Source organism: Megalobrama amblycephala, linkage group LG6 (genome assembly GCF_018812025.1).
Source record: "Megalobrama amblycephala isolate DHTTF-2021 linkage group LG6, ASM1881202v1, whole genome shotgun sequence".
Taxonomy (NCBI): domain Eukaryota; kingdom Metazoa; phylum Chordata; class Actinopteri; order Cypriniformes; family Xenocyprididae; genus Megalobrama; species Megalobrama amblycephala.
Genome location: NC_063049.1, coordinates 43,894,083 through 43,919,734, shown reverse-complemented (window position 1 = coordinate 43,919,734; position 25,652 = coordinate 43,894,083). Strand labels below are relative to the sequence as shown.

General features: G+C 31.0%; 1 protein-coding gene across 1 annotated transcript; it reads right to left on the bottom strand.

The window, feature by feature from the left end:
- Nucleotides 1-310: 310 nt before the first annotated feature.
- LOC125270818 (coiled-coil domain-containing protein 138-like) lies at nt 311-25,382 on the bottom strand. The gene is given in 16 exon segments (XM_048194800.1): nt 311-3,246; nt 4,682-4,820; nt 7,389-7,565; nt 14,380-14,536; nt 14,883-14,999; nt 16,521-16,673; nt 17,075-17,173; nt 18,414-18,491; nt 19,574-19,693; nt 19,853-19,903; nt 19,905-20,012; nt 22,193-22,350; nt 22,438-22,499; nt 22,583-22,652; nt 22,734-22,779; nt 25,226-25,382. Coding segments are annotated over 16 exon segments (1,755 nt in total). The 5' UTR covers nt 25,304-25,382; the 3' UTR covers nt 311-3,104.
- Between the last annotated feature and the right edge of the window lie 270 nt (nt 25,383-25,652).

Below are 25,652 nucleotides of genomic sequence, written 5' to 3'. Positions count from 1 at the left end.
TGCTTCAAATCTGTTTATTGTGAAAACAATTAATTTAGTTAAAAACTATGAAGAAATATGTCTAGCTGTGGAACAAGCAATATTCAGTTTTAGATTTAGATATTATATTTACTGATGATAAATATATTAAAACACAGAGTTATAACAGTGCTATAACAGAAATCGTACCAGTTTCATTTATGCATGACTGACAAATATGCATCACATTACGTTTTAAAATGGCATAAACCAAATGGATGGAAATTTTATATGCAATTCAAATATATAAAACTTAAATTTAGGCCTAAATGATCAAATCAAACCAGGCACATTCTCTCCACATCACTAACCAGAGACAAGTTTAATTGAGTTAAATGTATTAAATCACTGAATCATAAAACATCAAATTCATTATTGCAATGTATACTAAAAAATAAATAAAATTGCACTGCATAAAATCCTGCTATTTTCCTAATATTAACTGCTCTTTGCAGTGGATGATGTTTTAAAAAGGCCAAAAACACCATTTAAGTATCATAACAGCATACATACATAGATCCATAAACCTCATTGATTATTGTTCACTGATAATCTTCCTCTCCAGAAGACTTGAAATACAGTGCAACGTTCTTTTTGGAGCTTGATAGTATAAAATCATCCTGTTCGGTGTGGAAAACAGCAGCTCGGACATTCTGCACAACACAAAAAGCATCAAGGCACAGAGGTGTGATGAATAATGACGATGTGAGTGTGTTATGAGCGTGTTATGAGCATGTAATGAGTGTGTTATGAGCGTTATGAGCATGTTAGCGTTATAAGCGTGTTATGAGCGTGATATGAGCGTTATATGAGCGTGTTATGAGCGTGTTATTAGCGTTATGAGCGTGTTATTAGCGCTATTAGCGTGTTATTAGCGGTATGAGCGTGCTATGAGCGTTATTAGTGTTATGAGTGTGTTATTAGCGTAATGAGCGCGTGTAATGAGCACGTGTAATAAGCATGTTATGAACGTTATGAGCGTTATGATCGTGTTATGAGCTTGTTATGAACGTTATGAGCTTGTTATGAACGTTACGAGCTTGTTATGAACGTTACGAGCTTGTTATTAGCGTCATGAGCGTGTTATTAGCATTGAGCGTGCTATGAGCGTTATTAGCATAATGAGTGCGTGTAATGAGCACGTGTTATGAGCGTGTTATGAATGTTATGATTGTGTTATGAGTGTGTTATGAGCTTGTTATGAGTGTTGAGTGTTATGAGCGTTATGAGCGTGTTGTGAGCGTGTTATGAGCGCGTTATGAGCGCGTTATGAACGTTATGAGCGTGTTGTGAGCGTGTTATGAGCGCGTTATGAGCGCGTTATGAGCGTGTTATGAGCATTATGAGCGTTATGAGCGTTATGAGCGTGTGTTATGAGCTTGTTATGAGCGTGTTATGAGCGCTTTATGAGCTTGTTATGAGTGTTGAGAGTGTGTTATGAGCATTATGATCGTGTTATGAGCGTGTTATGAACGTTATGAGCGTGTTGTGAGCGTGTTATGAGTGCGTTATGAGTGCATTATGAGCTTGTTATGAGCGTGTTATGAGTGTGTTATGAGCTTGTTATGAGCGTGTTATGAGCTTGTTATGAGCGTGTTATGAGCGTTATGAGCGTGTTATGAGCATTATGAGCGTTATGAGCGTGTTATGAGCTTGTTATGAGCGTGTTATGAGCGCTTTGAGCTTGTTATGAGTGTTGAGAGTGTGTTATGAGCATTATGATCGTGTTATGAGCGTGTTATGAACGTTATGAGCGTGTTGTGAGCGTTATGAGTGCGTTATGAGTGCATTATGAGCTTGTTATGAGCGTGTAATGAGCGTTATGAGCGTGTTATGAGTGTGTTATGAGCTTGTTATGAGCGTGTTATGAGCGCTTTGAGCTTGTTATGAGTGTTGAGAGTGTGTTATGAGCATTATGATCGTGTTATGAGCGTGTTATGAACGTTATGAGCGTGTTGTGAGCGTTATGAGTGCGTTATGAGTGCATTATGAGCTTGTTATGAGCGTGTAATGAGCGTTATGAGCGTGTTATGAGCGTGTTATGAGCTTGTTATGAGCGTGTTATGAGCGTTATGAGCGTGTTATGAGCATTATGAGCGTTATGAGCGTGTTATGAGCTTGTTATGAGCGTGTTATGAGCGCTTTGAGCTTGTTATGAGTGTTGAGAGTGTGTTATGAGCATTATGATCGTGTTATGAGCGTGTTATGAACGTTATGAGCGTGTTGTGAGCGTTATGAGTGCATTATGAGCTTGTTATGAGCGTGTAATGAGCGTTATGAGCGTGTTATGAGTGTGTTATGAGCTTGTTATGAGCGTGTTATGAACGTTATGAGCTTGTTATGAGCGTGTTATGAGCGTGTTATGAGCTTGTTATGAGCGTGTTATGAACGTTATGAGCGCGTTATGAGTGTGTTATGAGCTTGTTATGAGCGTTATGAACGTTATGAGCTTGTTATGAGCGTGTTATGAGCTTGTTATGAGCGTGTTATGAGTGTGTTATGAACGTTATGAGCGCGTTATGAGTGTGTTATGAGCTTGTTATGAGCGTTATGAGCTTGTTATGAGCGTTTTATGAGCTTGTTATGAGCGTGTTATGAACGTTATGAGCGCGTTATGAGCTTGTTATGAGCGTTATGAACGTTATGAGCTTGTTATGAGCGTGTTATGAACGTTATGAGCGCGTTATGAGTGTGTTATGAGCTTGTTATGAGCGTGTTATGAACGTTATGAGCGCGTTATGAGCATTATGAGCGTTATGAGCGTGTGTTATGAGCTTGTCATGAGCGTGTTATGAACGGTATGTGTTATGAGCATGTTATGCGTGTGTTATGAGCGTTATGTGTGTTATGAGTGTGTTATGAGCATGTTATGAGCGTGTTATGAGTGTGTTATGAGTGTTATGAGTGTGTTATGAGTGTGTTATGAGCGTTATGAGTGTGTTATGAGTGTGTTATGAGCATGTTATGAACGTTATGTGTTATGAGCATGTTATGAGTGTGTTATGAGCGTTATGATCGTGTTATGAGTGTGTTTTGAGTGTGTTTTGTGTGTGTTTTGAGCGTGTTATGAGTGTGTTTTGAGTGTGTTATGAACGTGTGAGCAGGCCCAGGTTGAGCAGGATGGAACTGAGGTTGATGTTGAGGAAGGCTTGAGAGCGGTCAGCGGTTCTGTGCATCTCCTGCAGCAACAAATGCAGCGACGACACTTCAAACAGACGCTTGTTCTTCCTGCACCAAAAAACACACACAACAGAATCACAGCTGAACCTCCCGATACACACATGACCTACAGCTGATCCCTCTTTAACTGGACCGACAGGAAGAAGGTTTTCCAGTGAAGTCACTGCACTCTAGAGATCTTCTGACACTGTTTAGAAAAACCAAACTAAACTAATGAGTCGCTTTTCCCTTGTAGAAACAACCAATATGATGATGGCTGATTGGATCAGGGGTTTTCAATCTTTAGATGCCACGGATCCCCAAATATGATCATCCTCGTGCGAGGGACCCCCATCCTAAAACTGAAAAGGCAGCTATATATTCTCCTATATAAAATATAATGTGAAAAACCGATATTATAAATGTGTAAAATATCATTTGAAAAATATTTAGTTTCTGTTACATCATTGCACTGTACTATTAGATGTTATTTAATAAATCAAATTTTATTAATATTTATTTTTATTAATGCATTTATTTTAATCACATTTATTAATTTATTTGAATATTTTTTTAATTTAAATGTTTTTTTTCTTTTAGTTATTTATTAAAATATTTTATTTATTTTTATTCAAATGTATTTAGTTAATTAGCTTTATCTTATTTTAATTTTTTTTATTAATTTTTTTTAATTTATTGTATTCAAATGCATTAATGTATTAGTTAAGTTAATTGGTTTAATCTTTTTTAATTTTTTTATTTAAATTATATTTTTAATATTTATTTTATTTTTTTATTCAAATGTATTAATTTATTAGTTATTTTAATCATTTTTTATTTTAATCAAATGTATTTAGTTAATTGGTTTAATCTTATTTTTATTTATTTCAATATTTTGTATATTTATATATTTTATATTTATATATATATTTAATTTTAATTTTACTAAAATTTGTGATTTATTTTAATATTTTATCAAACTTTATTTTATTTATATATATTATATTTATTTAGTTACTTAATTGGTTTAATCTTATATTAAAAAAATATTTATTTAAATGTATTTGATTCATATGGATTAATTTTTTAGTCATTTGAAATGTGATTTATTTTAATCATTTTTTTAAATTTAATCATGTATTTATTTATTTAGTTATTTGTTTTAAACTTATTTTATTTATTAATTATTTCACATTTTTTATTATATATATATATATATATATATATATATATATATATATATATATTTTTTTTTTTTTTTTTTTTTTTTTTTTTAATTAAAATATATACATTTATTATTATTATTTTTTTTTTATTTATTTGATTCAAATATATTAATTTCTTAGTTACTTGAATCAAATGTGATTTATTTGTTTATTTATTTAGTCAGGTAATTAGTTATTTGTATTATTTATTTATTTATTGCTACACAATTTTTCTCTGAACGTTTGTCCCCTGTGGCCTGGATCCCCTGAGTTAGATGAGGGAAGTGTGAGAGACTAACCGGACACTGGAGAGCTTCTGCAGGAGCATGAGCATCTTCTCCATCAGCGGCGGCTCCAGACGAGGGTTACGGAGGAACGTCGAGGCGCAGCGGAAGAAATCTTCAGTGCTGCACTGATCCAGAAAAGCCGACAGCATCCCTGATGGACAGAGGAACATTAGTCTGTGATTCTCATTGTGGAAAAGTGATTCTCGAGTGGATTTATGGCTTTAAATCGTGTGCGTGAAACGCTGCTGTATAGTTTACATCCAGTATAGGTTAAAAATTGACCAGTGCATGAAAAGGCAAGACATTTCTGCACTTGAGAAACCAGCTACAGTCTTCTGGTCATTTCCACAACTTCTAGTTTCTGTCCGAGCTCCACTTCCGCTGTCTCTTACAGGTCTAGCGCGAGTCTGTTAAAGTCTTTTGTCTGAGCTGATTTAGGAGCTGCACATGGACACATGGAGCGCATTAAAGCGGACGGCAGAGCTTCGACCAGACAACCGCAGCTGACCTCAGACGTGACCTCCCGCTCCACCCTTCACACGTTCCCATAATTATCCTCCTGTAAAGCTCCCTAATTGCCAGACCAGCTCACTGTAAAGCGCTCGGCGCTGCGCTGCTCACGTCTGTTCAGTGTCACCGCGTAAGAAAGTGAGCGGCACATTCCTGGCCCGTCTCGTAAACGCGCTCGCTTTAACGACTCACGAGTGTTTCTCACCAACTCACAGTCCAGCGGGGCTGAGAATGTGCAACGCCCTATCAAAATCACATCGGTGACCTGATACGTGTACGCCGCCATTACTGTGATGGGAATTTAATTCAACCCATTATTGAACCACAAAAACCATGCGCTGGTTTACTGACCCGCAGAATCGCTTGAGGGTCCATGGAGGAGTTTAAGAAATAAGATTAAACTAAAATAAATTTGATTAAATAAAAAAAAAAAAATCAAATATCATTATCATTTAAATAAATAAAAACAACTAAATAAAACATTTTATTAAGATTATTTAAATAATTTAAAAAAATTGTTTTATTTAAATTATTTACATAAATTCAATTTGATTCAAATTAAGTATATTTTATAAATAATAGATAATAAAAAAATAAATAACTAAAAATATACATTTTATATACAGTTTATAAATATATTATATACTTATATTATATATTAAACAATAAAAAACAAATAAATTATTAAACTAAATGATAAAAACAAAAATAAATAATTTTAAAATAAATAGACTCAAACAAATAAATTAATTTGTTTTCAATAAACAATAAATAAATAAACAATTATTTAAATAAATAAAATACTTAAATGCATGAATGCATTTTGTTAAAATAAATAAAATAAAATAAATAAATTAAAACAAATGAAAAATATTTTTTAATTTAATCAAATTTAGTTAATTAAATTAATTGATCAAATAATAAATAAATTAAATAATTATTTATTATAAAGTTAATAAAATTAATATTTTAAATAATTAATTTAAAAATAAACAGACTGTAACAAATTAACACTTTGTTTTCAATAAATAACAAATAAATAAGCATTTATTTAAATAAATAAAAATACTTAAATACATAAATGGATTTGATTAAAATAATTAGATTAAAACAAATAAAATTGAAAATATATAAATAAATTAACTGATAAAATAACAAATAATTAAATAATTATTTATTATAAAGATAATTAAAATAAATAATTTTAAAATAAATAGACTGAAACAAATAAATTAATTTGTTTTCAATAAACAATAAATAAATAAACAGTTATTTAAATAAATAAAATACTTAAATGCATAAATGCATTTTGTTAAAATAAATAAAATAAAATAAATAATTAGATTAAAACAAATGAAAAACATTTTTTAATTTAATCAAATTTTAAAGTATTTTTAAAGTTAATTAAATTAATTGATCAAATAATAAATAAATTAAATAATTATTTATTATAAAGTTAATAAAATGAATATTTTAAATAATTAATTTAAAAATAAACAGACTGAAACAAATTAACACTGTTTTCAATAAATAACAAATAAATAAACATTTATTTAAATAAATCAAAAAAACTTAAATACATAAATGGATTTGATTAAAATAAATTAAAATAAATAAATACAATTTGATTTAAATAAGTAATAAATTAACAAATATGATTAAAATAATTAGATTAAAACAAATAAATAAAATTGAAAATATATAAATAAATTAACAAATAAAATAACAAATAATTAAATAATTATTTATTATAAAGAAAATTAAAAGAAATAATTTAAAAATAAATAAACAAATTATTTTTGTTTTCAATAAATAAAAAAACATTTTTTTAAATAAAAATAAACAAATGGATTGGATTAAAATAAATTAAAATATATACATTTGATTTAAATAAGTAATAAATCAATAAATTGGATTCAAATAAAATAAAAATATATAAATAAATTAATTGATTTAAAATGAACAATAAAATTAATAAAACAACACATCTAACAGTACAGTATTTTTCACAGTATTAACTGGGTCTTTCTAAATAAAAATATTTCATTGTGTTTTAAATTTTAGGATGTAGGATTATTCCCTCGCTTAAGGATGATGATCATATTTTGGGGTCCGTGGCATCTAAAAGACTGAATACATCAGTGTTGTGACTCAGCAGAATCACATGACACACATCACACAATGCTGAGCAACAAGAAGGGTTCCTCACGTGATTCTGAGCTCATCTGTAGCAGGACGTCTACGGACGGAGCCAGCAGGCCGGGACTGCCACCTCTCAGCAGAGCCAGAACCGCCGGCAGAGCCCGGTACTCCAGGAAGAGCGTCTGTCCTTCATCGGTCCGCACCGCACAGGACACAACGTCCACAGCCTGAGCCAGAACGTCCACTACAGGACAGAGAGAAGAAGAAAAACAACAGTTCAGGAAGGAGAAATGATGCAACATCGACACCGTTACTGAACCAAACTAAATCACTACTGTCTTCTGTAGAGCGGCTTATAGCTGAATTCAACTAGTTTCTGATGAAGTTTGAATCATTGTTTCCTGTTTATCACTGTGAAGCTGCTTTGAATCGATCTGTATTGTATAAAGCGCCATAGAAATAAAGGTGACTTGAAACTATATGCTACATGCAAATAATAAAATACAAATAAACACAGAATAGTTCATATTTAGCACTGCAATTACAAGGAATCTTCATTTATTTTTGTACGATAAAACGTATTATACTAAACTGAATCAACACTGAACTGAATTAGGCTGAATAAAGACACTGGCTAAATAAATACATTTGATTAAATAAAAAATAAAAACATATATATAATAAAAGTTGATTTAAATAACTATTATTAAATTATTTAAATAAATAAAAATAACCAAAAAGTTGTATTTAAATTTTTTAAATAAATTAATTCAATTTAAATTTTTATTTTTATTTCAATAATTTTAATTAAATGTGGTCAGTTATTTAAATCAAATTGCATTTATTTATTTAAATCATTTAAATAAAACATATATTCCTTTTTATTAAAATAATTTTAAATAAATGTGTTTAGTTATTTAAAAAAAAAATTAATTTATTTATTTAAATAATTTAAATTAAATAATTTAAATTAAGTTTTGGTTATTTAAATTACGTTTTTATTTAAATTATTTAAATAAATTAAATTTGATTTAAATAAATAACTAAAAACATTTAAAATTATTTAAATAAATACAAATAACCAAAAAGTTGTATTTAAATTTTTTTAAATAAATTAATTCAATTTGATTTAAATAAACACATTTATTTAAAATGATTTAAATAAAAAGGAATACATGTTTTATTTAAATGATTTAAATAAATAAATGCAATTTGATTTAAATAACTGAACACATTTAATTAAAATTATTGAAATAAAAATTAATAAATACATGTTTTATTTAAAGTAAAAACATTCAATTAAAATTGTTTAAATAAATAAAAATAACTAAATAAGTTTATTTAAATTTAAATAAATGCAATTTGATTTAAATAGCTGAACATTTAATTAAAAATATTAAATAAATAAAAATGAATAAATACATTTTTATTTAAATAAATTAAATTTGATTTAAATAAATAACTAAAAACATTTAAAATTATTTAAATAAATAAAAATAACCAAAAAGTTGTATTTAAATTTTAAAAATAAATTAATTCAATGTGATTTAAATAAACACATTTATTTAAAATTATTTAAATAAAAAGGAATATATGTTTTATTTAAATGATTTAAATAAATAAATAAATAAATAAATGCAATTTGATTTAAATAACTGAACACATTTAATTAAAATTATTGAAATAAAAATGAATAAATACATGTTTTATTTAAACTAAAAACATTAAATTAAAATTGTTTAAATAAATAAAAATAACAATAAGTTTATTTAAATTTAAATAAATGCAATTTGATTTAAATAGCTGAACATTTAATTAAAATTATTAAATAAATAAAAATGAATAAATACATTTTTATTTAAACAAATTAAATTTGATTTAAATAAATAACTAAAACATTTTAAATTATTTAAATAAATAAAAATAAATTCAAGGTATTTAAAATATTTAAATAATTCAATTTTTTTTAAAATAACTAAACACATTTAATTAAAATTATTTAAATAAACAGAAATGAATACATACATATTTTTACTTAAATGATTTAAATAAATTCAGTTTGATTTAAATAACTACATTTAAATAAATAAAAATAAATAAGTTTACTTCAATGAATAGATTCAATTTGATTTACATAAGTAATACATTTTATTAAAATAAATAGAATGAAAAACAAATGAACAAAATTTTATTTCAATAAATAACTAAATAAACATTTGATTTAAATAAATAAATAAACAAATAAGTTTAAAATTGTCTTTTAGAGCTGCTTTACAGCAGAATTTGAATTCATCTGATATTTGATGTAGTTTGCATTATTGATTCTGTTATTTCATGTTTATCACTGTGAAGCTGCTTTGAAACGATCTGTACTGTATAAAGCGCTGAAGAAATAAAGCTGACTTGACTTGATTTGACTCGGTCGCCACTTGATGTTCAATGACCTGAAACCTGCTAAAAAATATTATCATGTTACAAGAATGAAGTGAACCCAAACTGCTAAACGAGTGCAGGAGCATCATCCCAGAAATCAGTGAAGGAGTGTGTTGATCTCAGTGTGCCGACAGATCTGCTCAGCTTCACTCGCAGCACAACAAACAACGGCTCGAACTCGTCACCAGTGTTAAAGAGCCACATGTGTGCAGAGCCGTGAGACACACACTCATCCTCACTCAACACAAACTGCTCCATCACGCACTTCTCCGTCACACTCACAGATTCCTGTAGGATTACTGGATGAGGATTCTTAACTTAATAACTAATAATTAGTGGATTAGTGATTCATGTAATACAGGGATTCTGCAACGTCCAACATACATTTATTGGAGATGCAAAATGACTTAACCCTTGTGCGGTCTTCCTTTGGGAAGCACACTCAGGGTCTTTGGGGTCTCCAGACAGGCAACAAAATGTAATTTTATAACAAAATATTTTTTTTTATTTTTTTTTTAAACAAATGTAATTTTACTCTGTTTATTAATGTTTTTACTTCACATTTGTGCAATTTTTGGAGGCTTTATCTTTTTTTTTTTTTTTTATATAAATAAATAAAAATAAATAAATAAATAAATAAATAGGTTTTTATACAAAAACAGCTTTTTATGTAAAATTCACTTTATAAAAGACCCACATTTCTAACTTTCATTCATGGGGATAACATGGATAATTTGACATGGTTTAGTGTGAGATTTTTGCCCATCTTTTGGAAAATGCAGTTATAAAAGTAAAAAAATCATTTTTACCAGTAGATGGCAGCAGAGCTCCACTATTTGCTATTTGACTGACTGAAAGACATCTTTTCACAAGTATTTTCAGCTGGATTCATATCTAAATATTATGAAATTATATATCTAAATCACAATTATAACAATAAAAATTACTTTTTGTCAAAGTTTATCTTTTTTTTTTTTGTACTGCAAAAAATTTGTTTTTCAATAATGTTGATTTTGAGGATGAATTTTGTCCATTTTCTAAGCCTTTTTTTCCATTACGAAAAATACTAAACTTTGACAAAAAGTAATTTTTATTGTTATAATTGTGATTTCATAATAGATAGATATGAATCCAACTGAAAATACTTGTGAAAAGAGTCTTTCAGTCAGTCAAATAGCAAATAGTGGAGCTCTGCTGCCATCTGCTGGATAAAGTGATAATTTTTTACTTTTAAAACTGCATTTTCCAAAAGATGGACAAAAATCTCACACTAAACCATGTCAAATTATCCATGTTATCCCCATGAATGAAAGTTAGAAATGTGGGTCTTTATAAAGTGAATTTTACATAAAAAGCTACGGAAGAGGATTAGGGCCAAGCAATAATAAAAAAAATAAAACCATCTCGAGATTAAAGTTGTTACATTTTGAGAAAAAAGTTGAAATAAAATGTTGAGAATAAACTCATTAAATTACGAGAAAAAAGTTGTTAAATTATGAGAACAAATTCGTAATTTAACGACTTTGTTCTCATAATTTAACGTGTTTTTTCTCGTAATTTAACAAGTTTATTCTCAACATTTTATCTCGACTTTTTTCTCGAAATTTAACGACATTTTTCTCATAATTTAACGAATTTGTTCTCGTAATATAACGACTTTTTTCTCATAATGACTTTATTCTCAACATTGTATCTCAACTTTTTTCTCGAAATTTAACAAGTTTTTTTCTCGTAATTTAACGAGTTTATTCTCAACATTTTATCTCGACTTTTTTCTCGAAATGTAAAAACATTTTTTTCATAATTTAACAAATTTGTTATCGTAATTTAACAACTTTTTTCTCATAATGACTTTATTCTCAACATTTTATCTCGACTTTTTTCTTGAAATTTAACAACTTTAATCTTGAGATGGTTTTATTTTTTTATTATTGCTTGGCCCCAATCCTCTTCCGTAAAAAGCTGTTTTTGTATAAAAACTTATTTTAAAAAAATATTGTTTAATTTATTTATATAAATTAAAAAAAAAAGATAAATCCTCCAAAAACTCCACAAATGTTGAGTAAAAACATTAATAAACAAAGTAAAATTACATTAGTTTTTTAAAAAACAATTATTTTGTTACAAAATTACATTTTGTTGCCTGTCTGGAGACCCCAAAGACCCTGAGTGTGTTTTTTTTTTCCTACACTAACATAAAAACAAGATATCACTCCAATTTTTTTTTTTTAATTTGTAGATCTAGAAAGTGTTAACAACTGTACAAAGTTTCATGTCATTTGGACAAAGAGAACATTTGTTTTTATTTTAGCAAATGTCGTTTATAAGACCCCAAAGCCCCTATAAGTGTTAAGAAGACTTAAGATGATGTAAAGTCTCGTTTTCTGAGTTTATTCTTAAAACAAGAACAAATATCTGCCAATGCAGTCAGAAAAATCAACTGGATCCAAAGGGGAAAGTTTTTGTGCCCCACTGACAAATACTTGTTCTTGTTTTAAGACCTTAATTTATGGAAGGGTGAATTTAAGACCCGCAGAAACGCTGTAATAGAGATCAGATTAATGTTATTGAGATGTTTTAGACATCAGTTTATACTGACTAAAGGAATGTTCATGACTTCAACATGTTATTGATTTCCATGAAGTATCTCCAGGTTTTCCATGACTTTCTGTGTCAGGAATAAACTATTTATTAATGGGAAACTGACTTTCTGTGGCTTTTTAAGCATATAAAAGCAAAGCAAATAAAGTATGAGATGAACTGCAGACTCGTGTACAACACTGCCACCTGCTGCAGACACCGTGAAAGAGCAGAATGTGAATGTGAGCAGACCTCATTTATAGACATGCACAGAAAGATCCTAAATGTGAACCTACAATTCCTGCATGAACCATTTATAAAACGTCCATACACAAAAAGTCCACTTCATAAATTCTTAAATTCTAGCTTAAATTAAGAAAAAGGTTATTTTAAATTGTTTTATATATTTATAAAACGATTTGTACTTGTCCTTGATTCTGATTGGTCAATAGCTGTGTTTTATTCACGATAAAACACGGCTATGACCGCTTCACCCAACGGTTCTGTGTATCACTACACAACACCCTTAGCAATGTAAACGACTGATATTGTTCATTGAATCTTACTGTAGAAGAGTATTGTGAGAAAGAGGTCGAGTGAGCGAGTTTATTACCTGCATTCAGATTTAGCATTTTCCTTCAGGTCAGTCCTATGTTCATAATAAAAAATCTGTTTAAATATCCGCTGCAATATCTTGTCCTTTTAACATTTAAGGGGTTTTCCGTGACTGACAGCGCTAGTCAAAGCATTTATCAGTTGCATCTTGTTCCGTTTTCAAAACAATTCAGTCTTTTCAATATAAAAGTCTTCGCTACTGACTGACACACTCGTAAAGACAGTCTTTGCTGCCATCTAATGGCGTAATAATTTAACTTCTGTTGCAGTTCACAGTCAGGGACTATTTTTTCCGGCGGAAGGAAGGCTTTTAGTGAAAGTTTACTTCATGAAAGTTGCATTGATGCATATTTCTGGCTTTAATATTTGTATTGTGTGTTTTATAAAAGCAATAAGGTACTCGAGGCTAGTGCTGTATCGTGAATAAGTCAAACTCCTAACAACGCCCTTCAGCCGTGACTTATTCACGATACAGCACTAGCCTCGAGTACCTTATTGCTTACATATATATACAATTAATATTTTTATATGTACATACATGTAGTGGCCAAAAGTGATGTCCAGCCTAGGAAAATTGACATATTCACCCTTTATTCAAATATTATTAAAAAATTGCATAGTTGTGCATGGAGTCGATTGTTTTATTTGTGATAATAATGCAATGAAACATTGCGCCAAAATAATTTTTATCCAGACTGCCATACAAAGAAATTATAAACACATGCAAAAACAATGAAATATTAATGCCTGATTATGTTGTAGTCAATGTTTGCTTTTTCCTGTCAGCTTTTTGTTTTTTTATGCATTTGTTCTGCATAGTAAAATAAAACCTCTAGCTGTAGTTGGACTTTTTTCCCCAAATAATTTTGCCAGACAAATACCTTAACCAAGTTTAGTGTTTTGTTATTCTCTCATATTTTAAATATTTTTAAAAAACCTAATATTTTTCTCATATTTTGATATTTTGATGGTTTAATTGAACTTGTAGGCTCATTAAAAACAAATATCTCCTCTGGACTTTTGGCCACTAGTGTGTGTGTGTATATATATATATATATATATATGTAATAATCACAAATATTAATATTAATGCATATAATGATTGTCTATTTATCTTAACATTGTAATAAACAATGTTCAATTATTTAATTACTGGTATATATGAGCACAAAAAGACAACTTTTGATTTTAATAATGCATTACTAAATGTTGAAAGTAACATTAAGATTAATAACTGCTTTAGAAGTATTTTCATTGTTAGTTCAAGTTAACTAAAGCTAACAAATGAAACCTTACTGTAAAGTGCAAACAGAAAACAGATCTTTTTGCACAATATGAAAACTACAGAAACTGCATGATAATTCTGAGTGATTCTTGACCATTAGACTCATTTCAGGACAAAATAACACATTTGCTCAAACATGGATGACCTTGACTGATGGTTTTGATGATGATGAGGCTGCACAGGAAGCGCGTGTGGAGACAGGAGCTCTTAAACAGCGGACAGGCCCGCGGGCGAGCCGGGTCACATGATCCACGAGACACCTCCTCACCCAGCCTCCTCAGCGTGGAGGTCAGGACAGAGTGCTGGAAGAGAGAGAGAGAGAGATGTGGCATCAAAACACACTCTACAGCCCAAATGAAATAAAACAGCTAGCAAAATTAGGAAACGTGTACATTTTTTGTGCAAAACGTCAGACAAAGCTAGTTCTTGGACATGCAGAAGATGAAAAAAGTGTAAAACTTGTGATTTAAGCAGCTCCCTTCAAACTAAAGCATATGGAAACACACTGAACTGTGAGAGATGAAGATGACAATGAAGCGTCTCCTGCCGCAGAGTGCAGCTAGACACAATTTTTAATGAGATCCCATTCATTTGTTGATAATGTAAGATGCTATGGTACTGTGATGAGACGCGGGGTGTGTCTGGTACCTGTGAGCTGCGCTCCAGAAGCAGCAGGCAGCAGTAGACGCAGCGGAGCAGAGACAGCAGCAGTGACGGCTCCATCGCAGGGGTCTGATGAAGCTGCTCCACCAGCACAGGCAACGCCTGACAACACAACATGAGAATGATGACAGCCGCTTCAAAACATCATAACCTTTGTTAATGTTCATGTGAGTACAACTTTTGAATTTATTAGTAAATGTTGAGACTAACATTAAAGGGTTAGTTCACCCAAAAACGAAAATTATGTAATTTATTACTCACCCTCATGTCGTTCCACACCCGTAATGGTGCGTTCACACCAGACGTGAATGAAGCGTTAAGCGCGAGTGATTTACGCGTTAAGCCGGGGACACACCTAACGATTAGCTGAAACATTCTAAGACTGAACTGAACACACATAACGATTGTTTCCTGCGACTGAAGCAGATTTATATACTCACACATGGAATTTGAACACCGACTGTAATCGCAGACTGAACGCAACTGGCTCTGACTGGACGCGTTTGAGCGCGGTCAGATGTCTATTCAGGTGTGGAACGGCATGATGGTGAGTAATAAATGACAGAAGCTTAATTTTTGGGTGAACTAACCCTTTAAGATTAATAAATCCTGCAGTATTGTTTATTGTTAGTTCATTTTAACTAAAGTCGCTTATACATGTTAACAAATGAAACCTTATTGTAAAGTGTTACAGATTCATTTTCACTGCAAAATAAAAAACTGTGAAATGTGATCTGGACATGTTTTCATGAAGTTTTTTAACAGCAAAGCTCAGTGAAAGTCTGTGATGAAACACGTTTAAAGGTCCCGTTTTTCGTGGTTTTTTGAAGCTTTGATTGTGTTTATAGTGTGCAATATAACGTGTTCATGTTTCGCGTGTAAAAAAACACAGTATTTTTCACATAATTTACTTATCTGTATACCGCTGTTTCCACTGTCATAAAAACGGGCTGATGACTTCCTTGTTCTATGAAGTCCCTCCTTCAGAAATACGTAACGAGTTCTGATTGTGCCAGCGGTTCCTGTGTTGTGATTCGACAGCAGTTTAGTGCATCTTGCCCGGAAAGGTCACGCCTCTTACCATAACGTGGAGATGCACGCGCTCAGTGTTATTGTAAACATGTCTTTAATTTTACCCTATCAATTTGAGCCGGAATCAGACCCGGTGATTGGACTGCGGGATGAAAATAACAGCGTTTCGACGACATGGCGACAAACACACTCTACAAACGCAACTCTTGTGTATTCCTGTGGGCGGAGGTTAGTCAAAAAACTGTTTTAGTGACGTCATTAAAGAAGGAAGTAGAGGGATGTAGTCCAAACTGGCCGTTCGATGTAGGCGACTTCTGTTAAATAAAATATCTCGCTTGGCATTGAACTTTGAGCTTTAAAATTTTACAGATTTTATTTATACTCTAACAACAACATGACACACTAACTAAAGTTTGAAACATGGGATCACGAAGAACGGGACCTTTAACAAATGAAACCTTATTGTAAAATGTTACAGATTCATTTTCACTGCAAAATAAAAAACTGTGAAATGTGATCTGGACATGTTTTCATGAAGTTTTTTAACAGCAAAGCTCAGTGAAAGTCTGTGATGAAACACGTCAGACGAACCTTGGCACATCTCTCATGCAGTGAGGGGCGCAGTGTGGCGTACGGCTCGCGGCCGGTGAGGTTTGACCCGTCTCTGACCTCTACCAGCTGACCATCCACAACCCAATCCAACAGAAGCGCCAGCAGCTTCACCGAGGGGCCGTGAACGCCGGCCTGATGTCAGACAAAAACATGATTAAGTTATGGAAATGTTATTCTGAATGTTTTTTTTTAATGTTTTAAAAATGTTTTCTTGTCTAAGCGAAGGTTAGCAAAAACATGCGTTTCATTTTATAATTTCACAAACATTATGGGAACATTAGGTTTTGAATATTGTTGATGTCTTTCTCTGTATTTGCCCATGTGACGTCACAGATCCTGCAATATCAAAACCAACCGTTTTTGGAGCTTGATTAAATGAACGCCTTGTTTATAATGAGGAGGATTAAACTTGCAGGATGTTTTAATGGTACTTCTTGAATGTCAAAAGATCAAGGCAAATTTACGCTGCGTCACACTTTCATTAAATCAAACCCACGACGGTGAACTGAGAACAGAGCTTGTGCTCGATTTACCTTGCCTGCTGCTTTATTTGACGGAGGATTTTCTGGTTTCCAGGCTTTGGGAACAGCAGGTTCTCGGCCCCGGTGTGTCGTGAAGGACTCGTACTTTCTCTGCGAGCACAAAAACACCGGTTTATATTAGCGATGCATGAGCTCAAAGCTTCACCAAACACAGAGAAATGTCCCAGAGGAGCTTTTGTGAACTCCCAGAGTTCAATTGTGCTGAAGCTTGAAATAATTACGATTTTTAAGTTTTTGAAAGAGGCTCTTCTGCTCATCAAGGCTGCATTTATTGATCAAAAATACAGTAAAAATGTGTGAAATATTTTTATAATGTAAATCAGCTGTTTTCTATGTGAATATATAGTAAAGTGTAATTTATTCCTGTGATCAAAGCTGAATTTTTCATCAGTCTTCAGTGTCACATGATCCTTCAGAAATCATTCTTATATGATGATTTGCTGCTCAAGAAACATTTATGATTATTATCAATGTTGAAAACAGTTAAATTTTTTGTGGAAATTGTGATAATTTGTTATTTTCAGGATTTTTTGAGTAATAGAAAGTTCAAAAGAACAGCATTTATTTTAAGTCCTCCTGTAGTCAATAATTTTATCCATTAAAACTCATCTTTGATCACCAAGATGACATATTTAAACGTTTTTTTCCTGTGAAAAAAAGTTCTTCATGCCTTAAAATAGCTTAAATGTAACTCTACATTTAATATATGCGGATCTATGAATATGCTAATTAGCCCCGCCTCCACTCACTCTCACAAGCTCAGACGAGATCCACTCGGTCAACTTACTGAGGTAAACGCTGCACAATGGTATCGCTTTTTACAACATCGGACACACAACGGTAATTAATATGATTAGTCTTTTGCTTGACTATGTTATATATACAGCTAATAATGCATCATAGTTAATGATATGCTAAAGCCCGCCGGCATGTAGATTTAATTGGTTACAAGGTAGTTTGTGACATAAGAAACACTAACGATTACAGGTTTGAGACTGTCTTTGTTTTAAAGTGTTGACTTATGAATTTGCACATGGTTTGTCTTAAAGCATATTAAAAACACCACATAGACATATAAACAACATTAAAAACTTGATTTTCACCACACGGGGACTTTAAAACAGAAATCTTTTATAACATGATAAATGTTTTACTGTCATTTTTGATCAATTTAATGCGCCCTTGGTGAATAAAAATATGAATTTCTCTTTTTTTTATATCTTATTTACCCCAAACTTTTGAATGGTAATGTATCATAGTTTCCACAAAAATATGAAGCAGCAAAAACTGCATTAATAATCATAAAAACGTGCAAGTGCTTGTCACGTACCTGCAGGTTCTCCAGGCGAGCTTGAACTTTCCGAGACTGACTTTCCAACTTCCTGTTCTGCTCACTGACCTCATTAAGCTGCACAAACAAACTCTCGTTACTCATCATGAGAAACAGAAACAAACACACGTGCAGCAATGCAACTGAGCCAAATATACAGTGTGATGACGAACTGACACCAGATTTATCTCATACTACAAAAGATTTATAATGTTACAAAAGATATACAGTACAGTCCAAAAGTTTGGAACCACTAAGATTTTTAATGTTTTTAAAAGAAGTTTCGTCTGCTCACCAAGGCTACATTTATTTAATTAAAAATACAGTAAAAACAGTAATATTGTGAAACATTATTACAATTTAAAATAACTGTTTTCTATTTGAATATATTTCACAAAGTAATTTATTCCTGTGATGCAAAGCTGAATTTTCAGCATCATTACTCCAGTCTTCAGTGTCACATGATCCTTCAGAAATCATTCTAATATGCTGATCTGCTGCTCAAGAAACATTTAATGTGTACAATATTTTTTTTCAGGATTATTTGATGAATAGAAAGTTCAAAAGAACAGTGTTTATCTGAAATCTAATCTTTTGTAACATTATAAATGTCTTTACTGCCACTTTTGATTGATTTAATGCATCCTTGCTGAATAAAAGTATTCATTTCTTTCATTTCTTTTCAAAAAAATAAAAATAAAAATTCTTACTGACCCCAAACTTTTGAACGGTAGTGTATAATGCTACAGAAGCTTTGTATTTCAGATAAATGCTGTTCTTTTGAACTTTCTATTCATCAAGGAATCCTAAAAAAAAAAGTACACAACTGTTTTCAACATTGAAAATAATCATAAATGTTTCTTGAGCAGCAAATCATCATATTAGAATGATTTCTGAAGGATCATGTGACACTGAAGACTGGAGTAACGATGCTGAAAATTCAGCTTTGCATCACAGGAATAAATTACTTTGTCAAATATATTTAAATAGTACACAGTTATTTTAAACTGTAATAATATTTCACAATATTACTGTTTTTTACTGTATTTTTAATTAAATAAATGTAGCCTTGGTGAGCAGACGAAACTTCTTTTAAAAACATTAAAAATCTTAGTGGTTCCAAACTTTTGGACTGTACTGTATATATATTTAACACACACCTGTTTCTTCATAGAATCATTTAATTCCTTCATGGAATCAAAACTGGACTTCATCCTCTTGTTCTCTTTGGTCTTCTGCTTCAGAGCAGCTTCCAGCTCATTTGTCTCTTGCTGATATTGCTGTAGAAAAAACCCAAACATATTTGGAATTAGCCTCATATTTGATGAAGTTTGCTGTTATTTGTTGTGGAGTGTTACTGTGAAGCTGCATTGAATCGATCTGTATTGTATAAAGCGCTATAGAAATAAATGTTGCTTGGCTTGACTGTGATGCGAGACCTGCTGCAGCGACTGGACGCGTCTGAGCACTTCCTCCTCCACTGCTTTGAGTCCTGTGAACGCTGCGCTGGTGCTGCAGTAGTGTGTTTTCTCTCTGCTGGAGCTCACGCTCGCGCTCACACAGTTCTGCCGCCCACACCTGCTGACTGAGCCGCTCCGCCTCCACACACACACACACACACACACACACACACACACACACACACACACAAAAACCATTAACGATATGACTAGAGGCTGATAATCAAGTGATATTTTTAACCGATATGCAGACTTTTGTACTGGATCTTTAATATCTGGACCACCGATAAATGTCATTTTTTCATCAATGTCATCACAGTATTAAGAATCTTTTTTTTTTTTTTTTTGCTGAAGTTTGATATTAATTTTTATTTCAGTTTTCAGTATTAGCTAATTTAATACATCAATTTAAACTAAATAAAATTAGAAATGCTGCATTGGCAACTAGGTGAAATAATATAAGTTTAAAGGGTTAGTTCACCCAAAAATGAAAATAATGTAATTAATTATTCACCCTCATGCCGTTCTACACCCGTAAGACCTTCATTAATCTTCGGAACACAAATTAAGATATTTTTGATTGAAATCCGATGGCTCAGTGAGGCCTGCATAGCCAGCAATGACATTTCCTCTCTCAAGATCCATTAATGTACTAAAAACATATTTAAATCAGTTCATGTGAGTACAGTGGTTCAATATTAATATTATAAAGTGACGAGAATATTTTTGGTGCGCCAAAAAAAACAAAATAACGACTTATTTAGTGATGGTCGAATTTCAAAACACTGCTTCAGGAAGCTTCAGGAGCGTTAAATGAATCAGCGTGTCGAATCATGATTCGGATCGCGTGTCAAGCTGCCAACGGCTGAAATCACGTGACTTTGGCGCTCTGAACCGCTGATTCGACACGCTGATTCATTTGTGCTCCGAAGCTTCCTGAAGCAGTGTTTTGAAATCGGCCATCACTGTACAAGTCGTTATTTTGTTTTTTTGGCGCAACAAAAATATTCTCGTCACTTTATAATATTAATATTGAACCACTGTACTCACATGAACTGATTTAAATATGTTTTTAGTACATTAATTAGGTCCCTATGAATTCCGTTTAATTTTTTTTCCAAATTCCATTTTTTCCGTTTTAATTTTTCTGGATTCCGTTTTTTTCCATTTAAATTTTTTTGGACTCGATTTTAATGGTTAAATTAAATTTTAATAATCAAAAAGAACGTCTAATTAATTGAATTCTTAAAAACAACAAATGTATTTATTAAAAAAATGTATTTTTTGTTTTTTCAGAAATTCTGTTGCGTATTTGAATTTTTCTGGCAATCAAATGAACGGATAACATTAATTTAATTTATCTTTTAATCACGAAATTAAACTTTTTTTTAATCAAACAAAGTGCTGCATTACTGTTAAAATTAAAACAGGAAGAAAAACTGAGATTGTTCCTTAAAAATATAGTTTTAATAATTTATTATTATTTTTAAGTCTATTAGTGTTAGCATTATGATTTCATTAAAATGTATCTAAATTCTACTGTACAACAGTAATATGTTTCTCTCAAGTTAAATCAAACTTTTATTTTGAAGGTTTGCCAAGAGCTTTGAGTTTCTGTGTGTTTATGGTATGACGATAGATTTTCTCAAATAAAGCGATAAAATGCTGATGAAGTGACTTTTGAAGATGAATTTTGTGCGTTCATGAGGATGAAAACACAGCGAGCGTCACGTGCTTCAGTGTGTGTGTGTGTGTGTGTGTGTGTGTGAGGTAAATGAAACCGCGCTTCTGCGCCATTGCATTAATTTCAGAGACACACAGACATGCAGGATTCATATATAAATAGTCTTTTTGCGGCTTAATATTCACAGACACTAGTCTATATCGCAATTTAATTTAAATGTACTGACCTGCTTTTAATTCATTTATCAAAAATTTGACAAATTCCGTGACATTCCGCGTTATATAGTAAATTCCGTTTTTATGAATGGATTCCGCGATTCCGTCCGCGTTTTCTGCATCACGGAAATCATAGGGCCCTAATTAATGGATCTTGAGAGAGGAAATGTCATTGCTCCCTATGCAGGCCTCACTGAGCCATCGGATCTCATCAAAAATATCTTAATTTGTGTTCTGAAGATGAACGAAGGTCTTACGGGTGTGGAACGGCATGAGGGTGAGTAATTAATGACATTATTTTCATTTTTGGGTGAACTAACCCTTTAAATTTCTTTTTTTTTTTATTTCAGTTATTTTATTTCAGATTGACACACAGGTCATTTCACACTTCTTCTACATGCAGATATGAATGAACATTACCTGCAGCTTCTCATAAATGTGCAGCATCTCCTGATAGACGTGAACGGCTGCCGCTGCGCCGCTGCTCGGGCTCGGGGTTTCATCCATGACGTCCTTCCCTCGGCCGTTCAACACAGAGGAACTTGATGAACGGGCCAGATTTGATGGCAAGGTCACATCTGGAAAGGCACAAATGAGCATGTTTCAGTATTAGATGAAGATGACTCTCTGAGCTCCGTCAGATTTGATTCTTTATGCCGTGTGACCTGTCTCTGTGCATAATACGTTCGTTTCTTCAGGAGAATCATCTGCAGCACTGTCAGGTCTCCTGGAACATAAGACGACAGGTAAATTCATTGCAATAATAATAATAATAATAATAATTCAAGCAGATCATATTTGACCCCTGACCTTCGAGTCCTGTAGATCTCTCTGAGGGCTTTCTTATAATCTCTCATCTCTCTGCGCGTCTGACTCCTCACTGCAGAAACACATGAAACACACAACTGCTGAGAGACTCAACAGGTAAGATGTGTGAGATCCACTACATCATTACACTCACCTCGACCTCCATCATCAGCTGACGGCAGGGCAAATGTGTCTGGAACCTGCTGAGACACGTCAGTTTGGGTTATTTTTAAGATAAAATAATAACAATAATAGAGGAATAATAATCAAGGATCCTAACGAGAAAAACTATAAAAACACAAAGTTGCTAATAACACTATCATGACTCTCAACAGAATAAAACACTCATTTAAGGACTGTAAACTTTAATATCTCATCTGTATGGAAGCCCATTTCTGACAAATTAGAAAAAAGAAAAAAACATGCTTTTGCACAATCATAATTAATTATGACATAAAATGTTGATATGACATACTAAGACCAAATCATATTTATGAGATGAAAAGTCATAATTATGACATAAAAAGCTGAAATTATGATATACTAAGTAATTCACGAGATGAAAATCAAAAGTATGACTTAAAAAGTCATATTTATAACATAAGTCCAAATTATAACTTGAAAAGTCATAATTAAGCAAAAAAGTAGAAATTATGACGTATATATGAAATAAAGTCGTAATTATGACGAAAAAAGTAAATTATTACTTAATAAGTCATAATTATGACATAAAAGTCAAAATTATTACATATCAAGTCAAAACTTTGACAAAATATATCATAATTTGGACTTTTTGTTATAATTATGATGTAAATAGATAAAAATTATGACTTGTGTCTTGATATTTGTCATGACTTATGTTATAAGTATATCATAATTTTGATTTTTTTTGTCAGTTATGATGTAAAAGTCAAAATTAAAATTTAAGAAGTCATAATTATAACAAAAGCAGACATAATCACTTATTAAGTCGAAACTTTGACAAAATATATCATAATTTGGACTTTTTGTCATAATTATGATGTAAAAAGATAAAAATTATGACTTGTGTCTTGATAATTGTCATGACTTATGTTATAAGTATATCATAATTTTGATTTTTTTTGTCAGTTATGATGTAAAAGTCAAAATTAAAACTTAAGTCATAATTATAACATAAAAGCAGACATAACCCCATATTAAGTTGAAACTTCAACAAAATATCTCATAATTTGGACTTTTTGAAATACTTTTTATGAAACACAAAGTCATATTTATGAAATAAAGTCGTAATTATGACGAAAAAAGTAAATTATGATTATACTAGGTCAAATTTAAGGGGGAAAAGTCATAATTATGATGTAAAAATCAAAATTAAAACTTGAGAAGTCATAATTATAACATAAACGCAGACATAATCACTTATTAAGTCAAAACTTTGACAAAATATATCATAATTTGGACTTTTTGTTATAATTATGATTTAAAAAGATAAAAATTATGATTTGCGTCTTGAGAATTGTCATGACTTATGCTATAAGTATATCATAATTTTGATTTTTTTTGTCAGTTATGACATAAAAGTCAAAATTAAAACTTAAAAAGTCATAATTATGCAAAAAAAATAGAAATTATGAAATACAAAGTCATATTTATGAAATAAAGTCGTAATTATGACGAAAAAGTAAATTATTACTTAAGTCATAATTATGACATAAAAGTCGACATTATGACACACAAAGTCATATTTATGAAATAAAGTCGTAATTTTGACGAAAAAAGTAAATTATGATCATACTAGGTCATATTTAAGGGGGAAAAGTCTATTATTAGGTAAAAAAAATCTAAATTATAACTTAAGAAGTCATAATTATAACAAGTAGACATTTTCACATGTTAAGCTGAAACTTCAACAAAATATCTCATAATTTGGACTTTTTGTTATAATTATGATGTAAAAAGATAAAAATTATGACTTGTGACTTATGCTATAAGTATATCATAATTTTGATTTTTTTGTCAGTTATGACGTAAAAGTCAAAATTAATACTTAATTTCTGCTTTTTTTGCATAATTATGACTTTTTATGAAATACAAAGTCATATTTATGAAATAAAGTAGTAATTATGACGAAAAAAGTAAATTATGATTATACTAGGTCAAATTTAAGGGGAAAAAGTCATAATTATGATGTAAAAATCAAAATTATAACTTGAGAAGTCATAATTATAACATAAAAACAAACATAATCCCATATTAAGTCAAAACTTTGACAAAATATATCATAATTTGGACTTTTTGTTATAATTATGATTTAAAAAGATATGACTTGCGTCTTGATAATTGTCACGACTTATGCTATAAGTATATCATAATTTTGATTTTTTTTGTCAGTTATGACATAAAAGTCAAAATTAAAACTTTAAAAAAATCCTATTTATGCAAAAAAGTACAAATTATGAAAAACAAAGTCATATTCATGAAATAAAGTCGTAATTATGACGAAAAAGACATTACTCATGTCTTAATTATGATTTAGCAGAGCTTCTCGTGATCTGTGATGTCATTCGCTGTTCTGTCAACACAAGTTCTGATATAAACACACACAACATCCAACAGAAAGTGAACTCATGAGCGAATACACGCTTTTAATTCACCGGATCTCACCTGATTCCTCCTCTGCAGATATTTCTGTTTTAATAACTCGATTCTTTCATCGAGATCAGAATCAGATTCGTTACTCATGTTCTTTCAAAACAGCCGCCGCTCGTCTCCAAAACACTCGCACCAGTCACCGGAAGTGAACGCGCCACACAGAGTCAAAATAAAAGTCACGAGTTCCTGTATTTACTTAATATATTTATTTACTTCATTTATTTAATTAAAAATACAGCAAAAAAACTGTAATATTGTTAAATATTATTACAATTTAAAATAACTGTTTTCTATTTGAATATATTTCACAAAGTAATTTATTCCTGTGATCAAAGCTGAATTTTCAGCATCATTACTCCAGTCTTCAGTGTCACATGATCCTTCAGAAATCATTCTAATATGCTGATCTGCTGCTCAAGAAACATTTAATGTGTACAAT